The sequence below is a fragment of the Peromyscus californicus genome, unplaced genomic scaffold (assembly GCF_007827085.1).
Source record: "Peromyscus californicus insignis strain IS unplaced genomic scaffold, ASM782708v3 Scaffold_3__1_contigs__length_106647218, whole genome shotgun sequence".
Classification (NCBI taxonomy): Eukaryota; Metazoa; Chordata; class Mammalia; order Rodentia; family Cricetidae; genus Peromyscus; species Peromyscus californicus.
In genome coordinates this window covers 49,327,621-49,341,135 of record NW_026294551.1, presented here as the reverse complement: position 1 = coordinate 49,341,135, position 13,515 = coordinate 49,327,621, and the positions used below count along the sequence as shown (strand labels likewise).

The 13,515-nt window shown below is 39.8% G+C and overlaps 1 protein-coding gene and 1 pseudogene across 2 annotated transcripts in view; both read right to left on the bottom strand.

Annotated features, from left to right (window-relative positions):
• Positions 1-13,515, bottom strand: part of Aspa (aspartoacylase) — a 19,508-nt gene extending 5,993 nt beyond the window's left edge. For both annotated transcript variants that reach the window (XM_052756361.1, XM_052756362.1), the window contains exons 1-4: positions 13,148-13,515; positions 8,978-9,173; positions 6,657-6,750; positions 3,434-3,541 (exon numbers count right to left, since the gene is read on the bottom strand). In XM_052756361.1, coding sequence (XP_052612321.1) covers positions 3,434-3,541; positions 6,657-6,750; positions 8,978-9,173; positions 13,148-13,380 — 631 coding nt within the window. In that variant the 5' untranslated portion in view covers positions 13,381-13,515. The remainder of the gene's footprint in view (positions 1-3,433; positions 3,542-6,656; positions 6,751-8,977; positions 9,174-13,147) is intronic.
• LOC128121579 (40S ribosomal protein S19-like) lies at positions 6,757-8,969 on the bottom strand (annotated as a pseudogene).

The following is a 13,515-nucleotide window of genomic DNA, read 5'->3' as shown; positions in this document are numbered from 1 at the left end:
CGTGTCCTTGAGCAACATGCTGGCCTGCTGCAGGCTCGTGTTCCTTACCTGTCAGATGAAAGTCTGGATGAGCTTACGGCAGAGTCCTCCCTTCTGACATTGCATGACCGCGTGCCTTCACAAAGACATCCAGCAGGCCAGTGGCTTCAGCATGATGGGTGTTTGCCTTAACCAAGGACAACCCACATCTGACAAGGGAGCTCTTGGGATACAGGGAGTCTGTCCAACAGTGGAGTGCGGCCCCCTCAAGATGGTGCAAAATTGAACAACCCAGTGCCAAGAAATATTAGCATGAGTAGTTCACAGAACCATGTCACAAGCTCTGAGCAAACATTGGAACCTGTGTCCAACAGAGGGCCTAGAGTGTGCTGTGACTGAAGCCTAGAGGGAAGCCTTCCTTCCCTTGGAGTGGAATTGGACTGGGGAGATGTGTCGTCACTTCTAGCTGGCTTTTGCTGTGTAACATGCTAGCCCAGAACTTAGCAGCTTAAAGCACTGAGCTTGTGATTCTGTGGGTTGGTGGGCAGCTCCTCTGGTTTAGACAGGCTTTGATTGTTTTCTGATTGTCTTGCTGACACATGCAAGGTGAGCTGGCAGGTCCTCTGGCTGCTGGATGGTCTGGGATAGCCCCACTCTCGTGTCTGACATTTGATAGGCTGCAGCTTGATCAGGTTTGTGCCTTTCACCTGGTTGCATCATTTCTTAATACACTGTGGTTCGTTCCACACTTGGTATGTGAGGGCCTGTTGTATGTATGTTCTGACCCTCCCAACACCAGTTACACCAGACCACGTAGATCTGTCCTCGGACAAGGGCAGTAAGAACTGACTTTCAGTTCTATGACCTTCTGAAGGTCAAAGGACTCCCAAGTACAGGAGATGCTCCTCTGAGGCTAAGGGACAATACCTACCACAGGCCCTGAGCTGCTCATCAGTTACATCACCAGAACTACCAATTCCTCCATGCAACCTACTGGAATTATTATTTACATAGGATGTCTCTGGTACTTTTAAAGTTTTCTTAAATTTTAAAGTAAACTGTCATATAGTTGTTGTACTTCTTAGAATATTTTTAGATTTATTGAATAAGTGAGCAGATGTACAGAAGATCCGCTCACTCACCTCTCCACCAGTCACCATCCAGTTGTTAATTATAGACATAATACATAAACACATCATTCTTGCTGAATATAACTAAATGTTAGCCTCGCTTAGCCCTCTTCTCAGTAGTCACTGTTACAGCTTAGTGTGCCTTTTTCTAGAGCTTTTCCTATACATATGCACACACATACTTACACACACACACACACACACACACACACACACACACACACACACCTCTTTCGGGCAAGTGATAATAAATTAATTATTGTAAAGACAGGGCTTCATTGTGTAGCCCAGGTTGGTCTTGAACCTTGAACTCATTTATCTCCTACTTCAGCTTTCCCAGAACTTAGATTACAGACATGCACCATCACACTTAGCTTACTATTATTATCTCAAAGTCAATTTGTTTATTGTATGCTTTGGTTTGCAATGTGTGTGTGTGTGTGTGTGTGTGTGTGTGTGTGTGTGTGTGTGTGTGCTGCATGTGAGTGTGTGGTTGTGTGCACCCATGTGCATGCATGTGAAAGTCATAGCAGGGTGTTGAGTGTTGTCCTTTGTCATGTTCCACCTTATTGCTTTGACTTTGAGACAGGTTCTCTCACAGAACAGGAAGCTTGGTATTTGCTCTAGGCTGGCTGGTCAGTGAGAATTCAGGATTCACTGGTCTTTGCCCCACAATGCTGGGGTTGCAGGAATGGTCAACTGCATCTGGCTTTTTATGCAGGTGCTAAATATTCAAGCTCAGGTCCTCATGCTTGCAGATCAAGTGATGGGACTCACTGAGCTATCTTGCTTTTTAAAAAATTAACAGCTTGATTTTTAAAAATTAACACTTTTGAAGACTTGTCCAATTTCAGTTTATTTAATTCTTCACAGACATTGAACATTTGGGTCATTTTCATTTTTTTTTTTTTGTTGGAGACAAAGCTTCAGTAGCCAGCCCTTACGTAACACACTGGATGTGCATGCAGTTGTGCTTCTTTGAGACACAGAGTTGCTGGGTCATGTGGTTTGTGCATTTTAAGAAGGATCTACTGAGGATGCAGAGAAGGCTCAGTAAGACGCTTGCTGGGCAAGCACGAGGACTTGAATGTGGACACTAGCACCCAGGTAAAAAGCACCCAAGTGTGACCATGTGTGCCTGTAACCCAAAACACTGAAAGGAAGGAATCAGAAAGATTGCTCAGTTTGTGGCTGCCAGCCTAGCTCCAGGGTCAGGGAGATATCCTGTCCTAGTGACAGAGGCAGAGAGTAGAACAGGACACTCCAAGTCCTCACATGGCCCAGCACACACACTCACACACATGTGCTCATATACCATAAACACAGGCCATACTCTCTCTCCCATACAAACAATAGATAAGCAAAAATAAAAAAGAAGTAAATAGTATAAAATTATACCCTAAAGAGTCTTTACCAACTTACATATTCACTAGAAAGCAATGAGAATATTTTCTTTTCCTATGCCTTGCCAAAACTTAATATCAGAAATATCATCAGATTTGAATATATTCTTAATTTAATGAGTGAAGACATTTTGTCACTTGAATTTGTACTTCTTTGATTACTCATGATCCTGAACATCTTATGTTTATTGGACTTGTGAACTTTCTAGTCTTTTCTATGTTCTTAGCCAGCATATACTAGCCATACACAATTTTATTTTCAAATGTGTATGTGATATATTTTGATCGTATTGACCCTCCATTACTCTCTCTTACCCCTGTGCCCTTAACCAGCCCTTTCTACTTTTAACCCAGTGAGTTTCCTTAGGGTTGCTTACAGGAGCATGGACAACATACTAGTGGCTACCCCATTGAAGAAAACGTCTCTCCCTCCCCGGTATCCATTAGTCTTCTAGATCCTCAAAGTAGGGTGGGCCTCATCTGTCTTTGCTGTTTAAAATGGAAATTGATGTGAAAAGGAAAATGACTTGATTTGGGAGCTTTATTTTGACAGCTGCTTTTCTGGAATGTTTCTATTGGTCATCCCCTGAGGAACTGTTGAATTGAAAAGACAGTCTTCACAAAGCATCTAGGCACTGTCTACGGCACACATCTGTAATGGTAACCCTTGGAAGACTGAGAGTTCAGGGCCAGCCTATATAGTGAGACATTGGGTGGGGGGAGGCAAAATACACACAGAGACAGAGACAGACAGACAGACACACATGAGAGAGTAAGAGAGCTAAGATCATAAATGTGACAAATATGACCTAGATTCTCTTCACATTTCACTGTTTAGTGGTTAAGTTTTATACAGAGACACCCCCTCATGGTTAAGCCACATACGTAAACAGAAGGAAATAGCTGCCACCCACCACTCACCTTTATTGAAATGGTGTATAAAATCAAGAGCATGTTTAATCATTCTTCTCATTTGGTCCAAAATATCAGCTCTCAGAACACCCTGAGGCTGAGGACCAACTTCTATACCTACGTACAGATGGAGACACAATCACTTTTATGTCAGTAGTGGAATACATTGAAAGATCAAACATTTAAAATATAAAGATCTAGAATCCCAGTGTTATGACTGCTTAACATCATGGAAAATATATAATATTTTATATATATTAGAGCTATAGCCAGAGTAAATAGAGAACATGGAAATATAATAGAGATAAAGCCAGAGTAAATATAGAACATGGAAACCCACAGAGCTGTGCTGAAGTAGGAACTCAGGGTTACCTTTTTCTTTTATGTGTCCTTCAGTACTGCCAAAACATTAAAAACTTACTGCTTAGTAAAAGATGTAGACCAAGTGAGGCTGACAAGTAATAGGTGACCACAAAGAGAAACTGTCATAGACTTCATAGTCACCTTAGCAGGAAGAAATACGTCTGTGTAGTCAGAAATCTAACTAAGCTTTGGGTTTAGTTCACATAGTTTTCGAGAAACATTCTTGCCTTTATTATAACAACATCTAACTGTATCATACTGATTAGATGGTGTGATTTTTTAATTTTCTATAAAATTATATTCATTTCTTCTATCCCCATTAAAACTGTGCCTGTCTCATCTTTTTTTTTTTTTTTTTTTTTGTTTTTCGAGACAGGGTTTCTCTGTGTAGCTTTGGAGCCTTTCCTGGAACTCACTTGGTAGCCCAGGCTGGCCTCGAACTCACAGAGATCCGCCTGGCTCTGCCTCCCGAGTGCTGGGATTAAAGGCATGAGCCACCACCGCCCGGCTGCCTGTCTCATCTTATTTTCACCCGTTTGTACTATTTCCTAGTCTATTAAAACTTACTATATTTTATAATTTTCATGTAAAACTTTCACTGTGTTTAATTTTCTTATATATACAAATAGACCTTTCTTTACATGTGAGGTATCATAGGTCTTGGTAAGGTATTTGTCTATGCATAAATAATTTATACAACTCTGCAAAAATATGCTTCTGGATATGTCTGTGTATTGTAGGAGAGGCTATTTGTCCTCCTCAAAGTTATCTTTCTTCATTCTAACAGAATCAGAATTTTGGTTGAGTATCCATAGTTCAAGGTAAAAGTACTTTGTTTTCAGCTCAAGAGTAAGTGTTGAGTAGCTTAAGCCACTTATAGCAATCCCAGAACTCTAGTGACTGAAGGCCCAAAGTAAAGTAGGGGATACCTGAGAGCCTCTTTATTTAGTGAACTGTTGTTATATGATGTTTAGAACTACAGTGGATATCTTGTGACTACAATAAAGACACATTCAAGATTGTGGTCCCTCATGATGTTGTGGGGGAGATGGAAGATGTGGCATAGTAGATCTACGTGGACAGCAAGGGCTACAGAGTAGTAGGGGTGGACAATTCATGCAGAAGAACCAGTTGTTGAAATTTGTTTTCCCAAGTTGAGAATATTTTTCAAACCAAAAATTAACTTTGAGACAAGATCTCTTATCAGTGCAGAATTTTCAAACCCATAGGATATGACCATGACACATCGGGATGGAAAGGAAGAAACAATGTCATAAAAAGTGCTGAGTTTGAAATGAGATTATGTCTAGGATCTAAGAAGACTGGGTCTAGTTACTCACCAGTGTTGAGGGTGGGGAGTGTGAATGCATGCTTGGGTTTGATCATGAGGCTGGCTGTAGCAAATTACAACCCACCTTTTGGGGTTAAGTTTTCCTGGAATGATCCTTTTAGGCTTGAGGTAATGGAATGGTCCTTATACTGTTAGTAGCAGCTAAAGTAAGTTTGCATGGACAGTCTTTGTGACTATAAAATGTTGAACCAAAAGGTTTTTTTCCTATTGATTTTCAGTGTTTTTATTCATTATTTAATAAATAAACTCCAAAGAAAGTTTTGAAATCAGAAGGAGAACACACTAGCATTTATAATTTATAATGTACTTGTATTTCCTCAGGTTAAAATGTTTTAAAATTTAGCTCTATTTGCAAGGGATCCACATATCAGTAGACATTGGTTCTAACTAGGAAAAAAGTACCAACCATAAATACCATAGACCAAGACTGATCTGTCAGACCGCAGAAGTCTCATCCTTTCATTCAGTGTCGGATAGAACCCTGCTGTCAATCCTGCGTTGTTATTATTATTATTGCAGAGCTGGAGGTTGAATGAAAGTCCTCATGCATGCCATACAAGCACTTTTCTACTAGCTACACTCAAGCCTCATCCTGTATCATTTAGGCTCTGGTTTGCTTTTATTTTTGTTGGTCTTTCTGCCTGTCAGTCTATTTTGAAGTATTAGAATATTAGTCAAGGACTCTATCACTGAGTTATAACCTCTGGCCAAAGATTTGGTTTATTTCAACTGTGTAATGATATTGGCTATTTAGCCTATATTATGTTCACATATATGGATACAGTTCTTTAATAATAATAATAATAATAATAATAATAATAATAATGATAAATTACTTTAACCATGCAACACCCCCAACTATTTGAATAATCAGAGCTATTTTTAAAAAAAATTATTTGCTTCTATAATTTGTCAAGTCTCTCAAATTACTCTTGTTTAAAACATCTGAGATCTAACAAAATAGATTCCAGTTGTAGTAACAGTTTTATTTACAGTGTAGTTTGTAGATAATTAATTATACTAATAGGTCTCCCAGGAAACAGAATAGAGTTACCCCTACCACAGCAGTTTACCACTATGGAGTAATTATCTGATTACAGTCCCATCTTCTCATTAGACTCTGAGCTCCTTGAGGTAAGACTGTGTCTTGTTTACTGCTGCATCCTCAGGACCTAGCACAGTACTGATCTCCAAAAGACACACAAATACCTACGGAATATACACATCCTTGCAATACAATTTGGTGGGGTCAGAGAAGGTTCTATTCCACTTGAGTTTTGGGAATGTGGAGAATGTCAGACTAATCTGAAAGTCTGAATGTTACAGCAAATAAAATAATATGAATAAATCCAGAGATATGCTCAGAGAAACTCAGGAAATTAGGCATGATGTCGCCTATAGTTAATCAGCTCACCTGATCAGTATAAGATTAGTGATATGTGAGGTATCAGATTATGTTCTTTATGTTTCAGTTAGGCCATATTTTCTTTACCTGTGCCAGTAGGAAGTCTGACTTACCAACAGGGTACTTGGCAATGGAACGAGTGGTTGCATATTTGAGGGAAGGATGCTCAATAAGATAAACATAGCAGGGTACTGGAGCCAAGGAAGTCTGAACAGAATTGAAAACATCTGTCTTAGTATGCAAAGTATCTTTGGTTCTCTTGACTGTCACAGTCAATAGTCCCTTCAATATGCCTTACATCATAATTAAAATTAGCCAGGCAGCCTTATGAAACATTCTTTAAAACCCAATGTTTTAGCTTTGAAAACATAAAATGAATTACACATAAAATCAAACTATATTAGCTTTCTGGGCAAAATGTACATAAAACAATACTCCAGGATGCAAGCCAAAAATAGGTAATAAATATTCCTTCTGAACACATTCTGCTTACAGCTTTGTTTACACTTACTGTTTAGCTGAGTATTGGCCTTAAATTGCATAACTTCCTATGGTCCAGATCTCTACAGATATTGAGTAACTCCCCCCACAACTTCTGCTTATTTTGATGAGAATTTGAGCCAGGTCTCAATTTGAGACAGAGTTTCCCTATGTAGCCGTGGCTGGCCAGGAACTTACTATGTAGATTGAGCTTATCTCATACTCACAGAGATTCTCCTGCCTCTGCCTCTTGAATTCTGGGATTAAAAGTTTGTGCCACCACACCTGGACTAGCCTCTAGGTTTTCATACCTAATTATTAGCCATGTGGTTCCACATATGGTAACTAAAGCATTCAACTTTCTCTTCAATGAGCAAAAAAGATGGCTACATTGTGATCTCTCTCATCCCACCCCCATCTCGACCCCAGAAGTACTAGTAGATACTGTTAAAACTGAAGAGAAAAGAAAGAAATATCTAATCTTGACTATAGAGTATAAAATGAATGAGGCAATTTATTAACCCAGCATTCTTTCTTCTAATGCTTCTTGTTGGCAGCAGCCACCTGTGCAACGATCCTATCCAGATCTCTCTGTCTCTGAGATGTGGGCCTCCATCTTGGTCCCTTTCCACCATATTCGACCCCTTTAGTGTTTGGAGGAACCAGTGGGCCACACTTTTGGAGCCTCTGGTGAAGTGTCTGGGCCTGACACCATTTCTCTGCTGTCCTTCATAGATCTTGGCCATGGAGCCGACCCCATCCCACTGTGGAGGTACAGGTGCCATGCTGTGGAAGCAGCTCATGTGTAGAACCAGTTCTCCTCAAAGGGGGCAAACGATTTTTTTTGGCCAGTTTGACTGTGTTCCTCCTTCTAGGGACTCTCAGCTTCACGGACTTCTTGAGGAAGGCTGCCAGAGCTCTGACGAATTCCTGCTGGTTATTACCTTTTACAGTAACTCCAGGCATGTTGTGGCCTCCATGCTGCCAGCCATGGGAAGGGGCTACAGGCTACATCTTAAGCTAAATGCTTTAACTATCCTATCTCATTGAAGACTTTTAGCATTTACATGGGGTTAAGTGTTACTACGCTCATTTTAGAAAATAAGGGAAGCAAGATTTTAGGAGATGAGTGTCTTATCTAAGGTTAATGAATAAGAAAGTCAGGATTTGAACTCAGGTTCTCCTGGATACTCATGTCAAAGTCTTTCTATTAAGTCACCTCAGCTCTCAAGGAAGGAAGAATATTTATTACATAGAAATAAACACATAATTCAATATTTGTGATATTGCTGTTATTCTAGCAAATTTTTCTCTAGTTGTAGACATTGGATGGTGGGATTTTTCATTCTGCAGATTTCTGAGCCTCATTTTGTAGCTGAGTATAAGTCATCACGCTCAGCATTCATCTGCATCTCCACTGAGTGCAAGGATGCACCCAGCTGCCTGGGTTGAAGTCTTGATGGACTCATGAAACATGCCCTGAAGAGCACAAGTGTTTCAATGCATAGATACTGGATGGGGCCAAGGGCAAGATGCTACGAAGCCAAGTCTCTTTAACCTTAGACTTCAGTCGACATTGATTTCTTGAGTTTCCTAAAGCTGTGTAATTGAGATGCTTCATTTAAACTTCATTAAACTGCACTGTTTAAAATTTTGGTACTAATTTTATTTGGTTTTACCAAATACCACGTTTGGTGGCCATCTGAATAAAATTGATAACTTTGTAAATTTAAGTATTCGCAGATGTTTTATTATTTTGCTATTGTGTTTATTGTTTGACTGCACTTTCTCTTCTCTGTCACCACTGCCCCGTACCTTGGTACAGCACTTCACCAAGCCTCCTGTTTGACTGTGGAATACAATCCACTTCTCTTGGCCCCGCCTTCCTGACATCTTTCAGGGACTTCAAAAGAAAGAATCCCAAGCTAACGCCCATCAATAACATCGAGATTACCTTAATATAGTGAAACATCTGGATTAAAAAGTCATTCCTGGAATCTTCAAGAATAAGAGTGCAACCCATGTTAGAAGTAGTGTTGTGAAGGTCAAAAACAACATCGTAGGAATTGTCACTATTTTTTGGACCAAACAAGTGATATATTTCTTGAGCCCTTCTCACTTCATATGGCAAATCCTCAGACATCTCCTTGCTGTTTTAGCAGAAAGAAAAAGATTAATGTCATCTAGATAACATTATACACTACAATACGATAACATAAATACACAATAGGAACAGTACACAAAGAACCAGCTGTAAACCTTACATATTAAAAATCCATGCAGGACATGAAATCATATCTGAAACCTCTGCAAATGAAAAAGTGCTCCTTTCCCCCAGCTGATCCCATATATCCAGTGCTGCGTTGGTGTGCTTATAAAAATGTTAGGTTTCCTTATGGTTGGTCTTAGGTAGGGCTTCACAAATAGAATTTACCATGTGACTTCAACCTTGAAAAAAATATATCATTTAATTTGCTAAGCACTTCCTTGGAGTTAAGGTGCACTGCTTATTTATTACAGGGCAAGACCATTACGCCCACCACTGTGGTTCTAGTGCAAAGAAGTAGTCAAACTCAGGTGCTTATGTCTTTATTGGGTATTTTAAACTGAAGACTGGGAATGATTTAGGGACATGGTTTACAGATGACAATCCACAAACCCTCTCAAAGTACAAAACTTACACAGACATACTTACATGTATTTTTCTGGAACAAAGGTTAATAAGCGATCACTCTATTCTCAGATGGGTCTCTCTCCACCCTCTCCTTACCACTTGCAATTGTTACACCATTATTTTTTTACAGTGCTGAAGATTGAATTTTAGACCTCATCTAGCTAGGCAAGAGCTCTGTCACTGAACTCCAGTCCCAGAACCCCCTCCTTGTTCTTTTTAATTTTGCGACAGTCTTGCTCATTTTCTCAGGCTAGCTTTGAATTTATTCTGTAGCCAAGGATGGGGGTTGCCTCCTGCCTCAGCCTCCCAAGTAGCTAGAATTACAGGCCTGTGGCTGTCTGAACAAAATTTACAATTTTATAGATGCAAGAATTCACAAAGGTTTTTATTATTTTAATTATTGTTTTTTTTTTATTTCACTTGTTTCTCCTCCTCTCCAGCCTGTGTCGCTGTACTTCACCCAGCCTCTCAGTTTGGCCATGGAATAGAACTAGGAGGGCGTTCTATACATGTTAATGGTTTAAACTTTTACTTCTCTATGAAGCTTCTCAAACATATATTTCTTACATAGTTCCATATATTTCTATTACCTGGCTATTTTTAAATAATTTGTATCAGAGTCTTTCCTGCTTGGAAATCACATCTGCAACCAGGAAGGTGTATCAGCCCTTTTGTGATGATGGAGCAAAAACCATAAGGAAGAAAAAAGTGCATGTGAGGAAAAGTACAATGGGAAGATAGACAAGCCAAAGGCATTGGTGACATTAGGGAGCTGCTGCACCTGGGCCACCCACATTTGGACATAATGTTTATGAATAAGAAACTCTTAAGTTTAGATTACTATTCATGAGTTTCTATTTGCAATCAAATACAGTTCCTAATGTGATACCACACACACACACATGCACGCACCCACGCACACACGCACACGCATATCCCACGGGCATTTACAAAGTTAACTCGTGATGAATTCATATTCTCTCATGAGGTCATTCCAGAACCTATTTATTTCCATTTGTGTAAATGGCACCATTACCCACTCCGATGCTCAGAGTCAAGGCTTTAAGTTTTGAAAGACAGTGGACACTCTGAATTCTCATGCCTGGAGTTCAGTTACCATTAGAAGAGTCCCATGGGACCAGTCTGCAAGAATAGACAGGGGCAGACCTTGGGTGGCACTAGCAGCCACATTGCTATAATGACTGTGTTATCACAGCAGGTTGCTTAGATCTATTCTAGACAGGAGATTTAAAGAGAACTTCCAGCAGGGGAAAGGCAGAAGATTTCTACACTAGGGCCAGGCTTGTGGACCTCATATGACGAACGTATGGGTACAAGCCTGGGTTAATCTGGATGCATTCAGACCCTGTAAGAGGCTATACTATCTGTCCACAGAGGAAGGCTTGCTTCGTGGAGTGTCTTTATATTTTTTATTTTTACAGCATTAGGGAGAACCCAGGGCCTTATCCAAGCTAGGCAAGTATTCTCCCATCTGAGATGCAACCTCAGTCCACTTTTTGAATAATCTATTTTAAGGCAGGATCTTGATAAGTTGCCCAGGCTTCCCCGGGCAGCGGAGATTACAGACCTGTGAATGCAAGGCCTGGCTGCTCTGTGGAGTTCTTGTAAAGCGTATGTGGGAGGACTTACCACACCAGACAAGGGGGCTGGAGAGCAGAGATGGCTCTAATGTTGCCTCTGTAAGGGACTTGTGGGTGATGGTGCCACCGTTGAAATGAGGAATGTGGAAAAGGCAGCAACTTAGAAGACAGCACATAGGAGAGGTTCATTGGTTCATTTATCTCGTGATTTTCACAACCACCGTGAGACAGAGCTGTCTAGTCTCTGAAGACTGTTAAGACTAAGAAACAGAATGTGAACCCAATTTAAAGTGCCACAGTCACTGAGAGGTTAATATTGGCTATTCCTAGTAAGAAAACTTGCCCCAGTTCACTTCAGAGCTACCTGGAAAGTTAATACACAGGTTAAAAGATTCATTCTTCAACAAATCTTGCTTGTAATATATGAGATAGTTAATAGCTATTTTAGGTGAATAAACACTAATTGTCCTGATATAACCTCAAATGTGAATATAAAAGTGTTTCTGAAATTTAGATTATGCTAATAAAATTATTTGATGCACAAAGTATCACTGCTGTGTAATTTCCTTGGAAAACAAATATTTTGTAAAGGCAAATTTTGTTTTATTTACATTTCTTCTGTTCTGTTGTAAGACTGGACCCAGGAATTCAACCTAGCATTTATCAGCAAACAAGTACATGGCCAGTCCTGCTGGCACAGGCCTGTAATCCCAACTACTTGGCAGTGTGAAGAAAGAGGGTCAAAAGTTCAGGCGTGCCTAGGCTACAGAGTAAGCTCAGGGCCAACCTGGTTCATCTCAAAATAAAAAATAAAAGGAGTTCAGATACTTGCATGAACATGGCCTCATATAACCAAGCACATTAAAACAAGAGAGCAAGCACATAAATCTGTTAGGTGCTCCTCTGGGTGCCTTACACCTTAGCTAACAGTCTACCAACCACCTGAAGGCAAAAAACATTGTGTACACATCTTTGTACATCCACAACACCTGGCAGATGCTTAACAATATTTTTAGGTTAAATAAAAAAATGATGCTAAGAAAAACACTTAGAGGCATATACAATCACAAATATTATGATATAGACAAGGGCAAAAACAACTGGTAATTACCAACCTTGAGTATGGTGACCACACATGCTACATGGAACTATCTAAATCAGCTGTAACCCAAATAAAGAAAGGTCAAAGGAAGTGTCTTCAGTCCTCATTTACCTCAAGAATGATAACCCACCACTAGAGAGGCACACATTTGTCCCTCGGGCCACGGACTGCCCTGATGCTCTCAGGCAGTGGATACTTGCTCACTCTTTCACTCAACAAACATCAATCAAAATGTCATAATTTTCTCAGCTAGAACTTTATCATAAACACATCCTATAAGAAAGCACAGTGGTGATTTTCCCACAAAACAGTATACATTACAAGTATAATGACCAAGCATTAATTTATTTTTATTTTTTGAGAATAATTTAGATTTTTATTTTTATTTTCACACATTATCTAAGCTTACCCAAACACATATTTAATGCAGAGGATTATTATATTTGTGTCTTTCAAATACAAAGATCTTTCCTACTTGTTATATACTGTATGACATACAGCAAATAAAAGAATAATCAGCAAAGCCTGGAGCTGTAAAAAGTTTACAGCAGAGCACGTGAATGCCCAGTTTTGGGCAGTTGCATAATTCACAATGCAGCATGATGAAAAGTGAAAGTGATCTCACCCGGTAAGGACGCTCTACGTATGGATCTGACCACTGACTAGAAGTATTCACATGTTCTCTCTCCCAGTGACCACCGCTTTTCACACATACATGCTCTCACAGAGTATAGAACACAGTCTTACCTAAGGTTTTCAAGGTTAAAAACCCGATTCAGGTCACAGTCAATGTATCTGGTGCACTTCTCCACTGCTCTTGGGTTGGTAATGAATGGTTTCACTTCCAGCCCTTCTCTCTGAATTTCAGCACCATTCTTTAGCCAGTGAGTAACTAGAAACACTCCTGTCAGCTCATTTCCGTGAGTCCCTCCAAAGATAGCAATCTTTTTAATAGGTTCTTCAGCAACACAAGAGGTCATTTTACCAAGTAGTCTGGTCTGATTTCTGCAATTCACAAGAGAGGAGGTCAAAGGACGCTTAACTCCTCAGAAAAGTTTCCAAGTGTAGATCTAAGTGAGAGGTGCAAAGTACAGAGTTCTCTCCAGTATTTAACA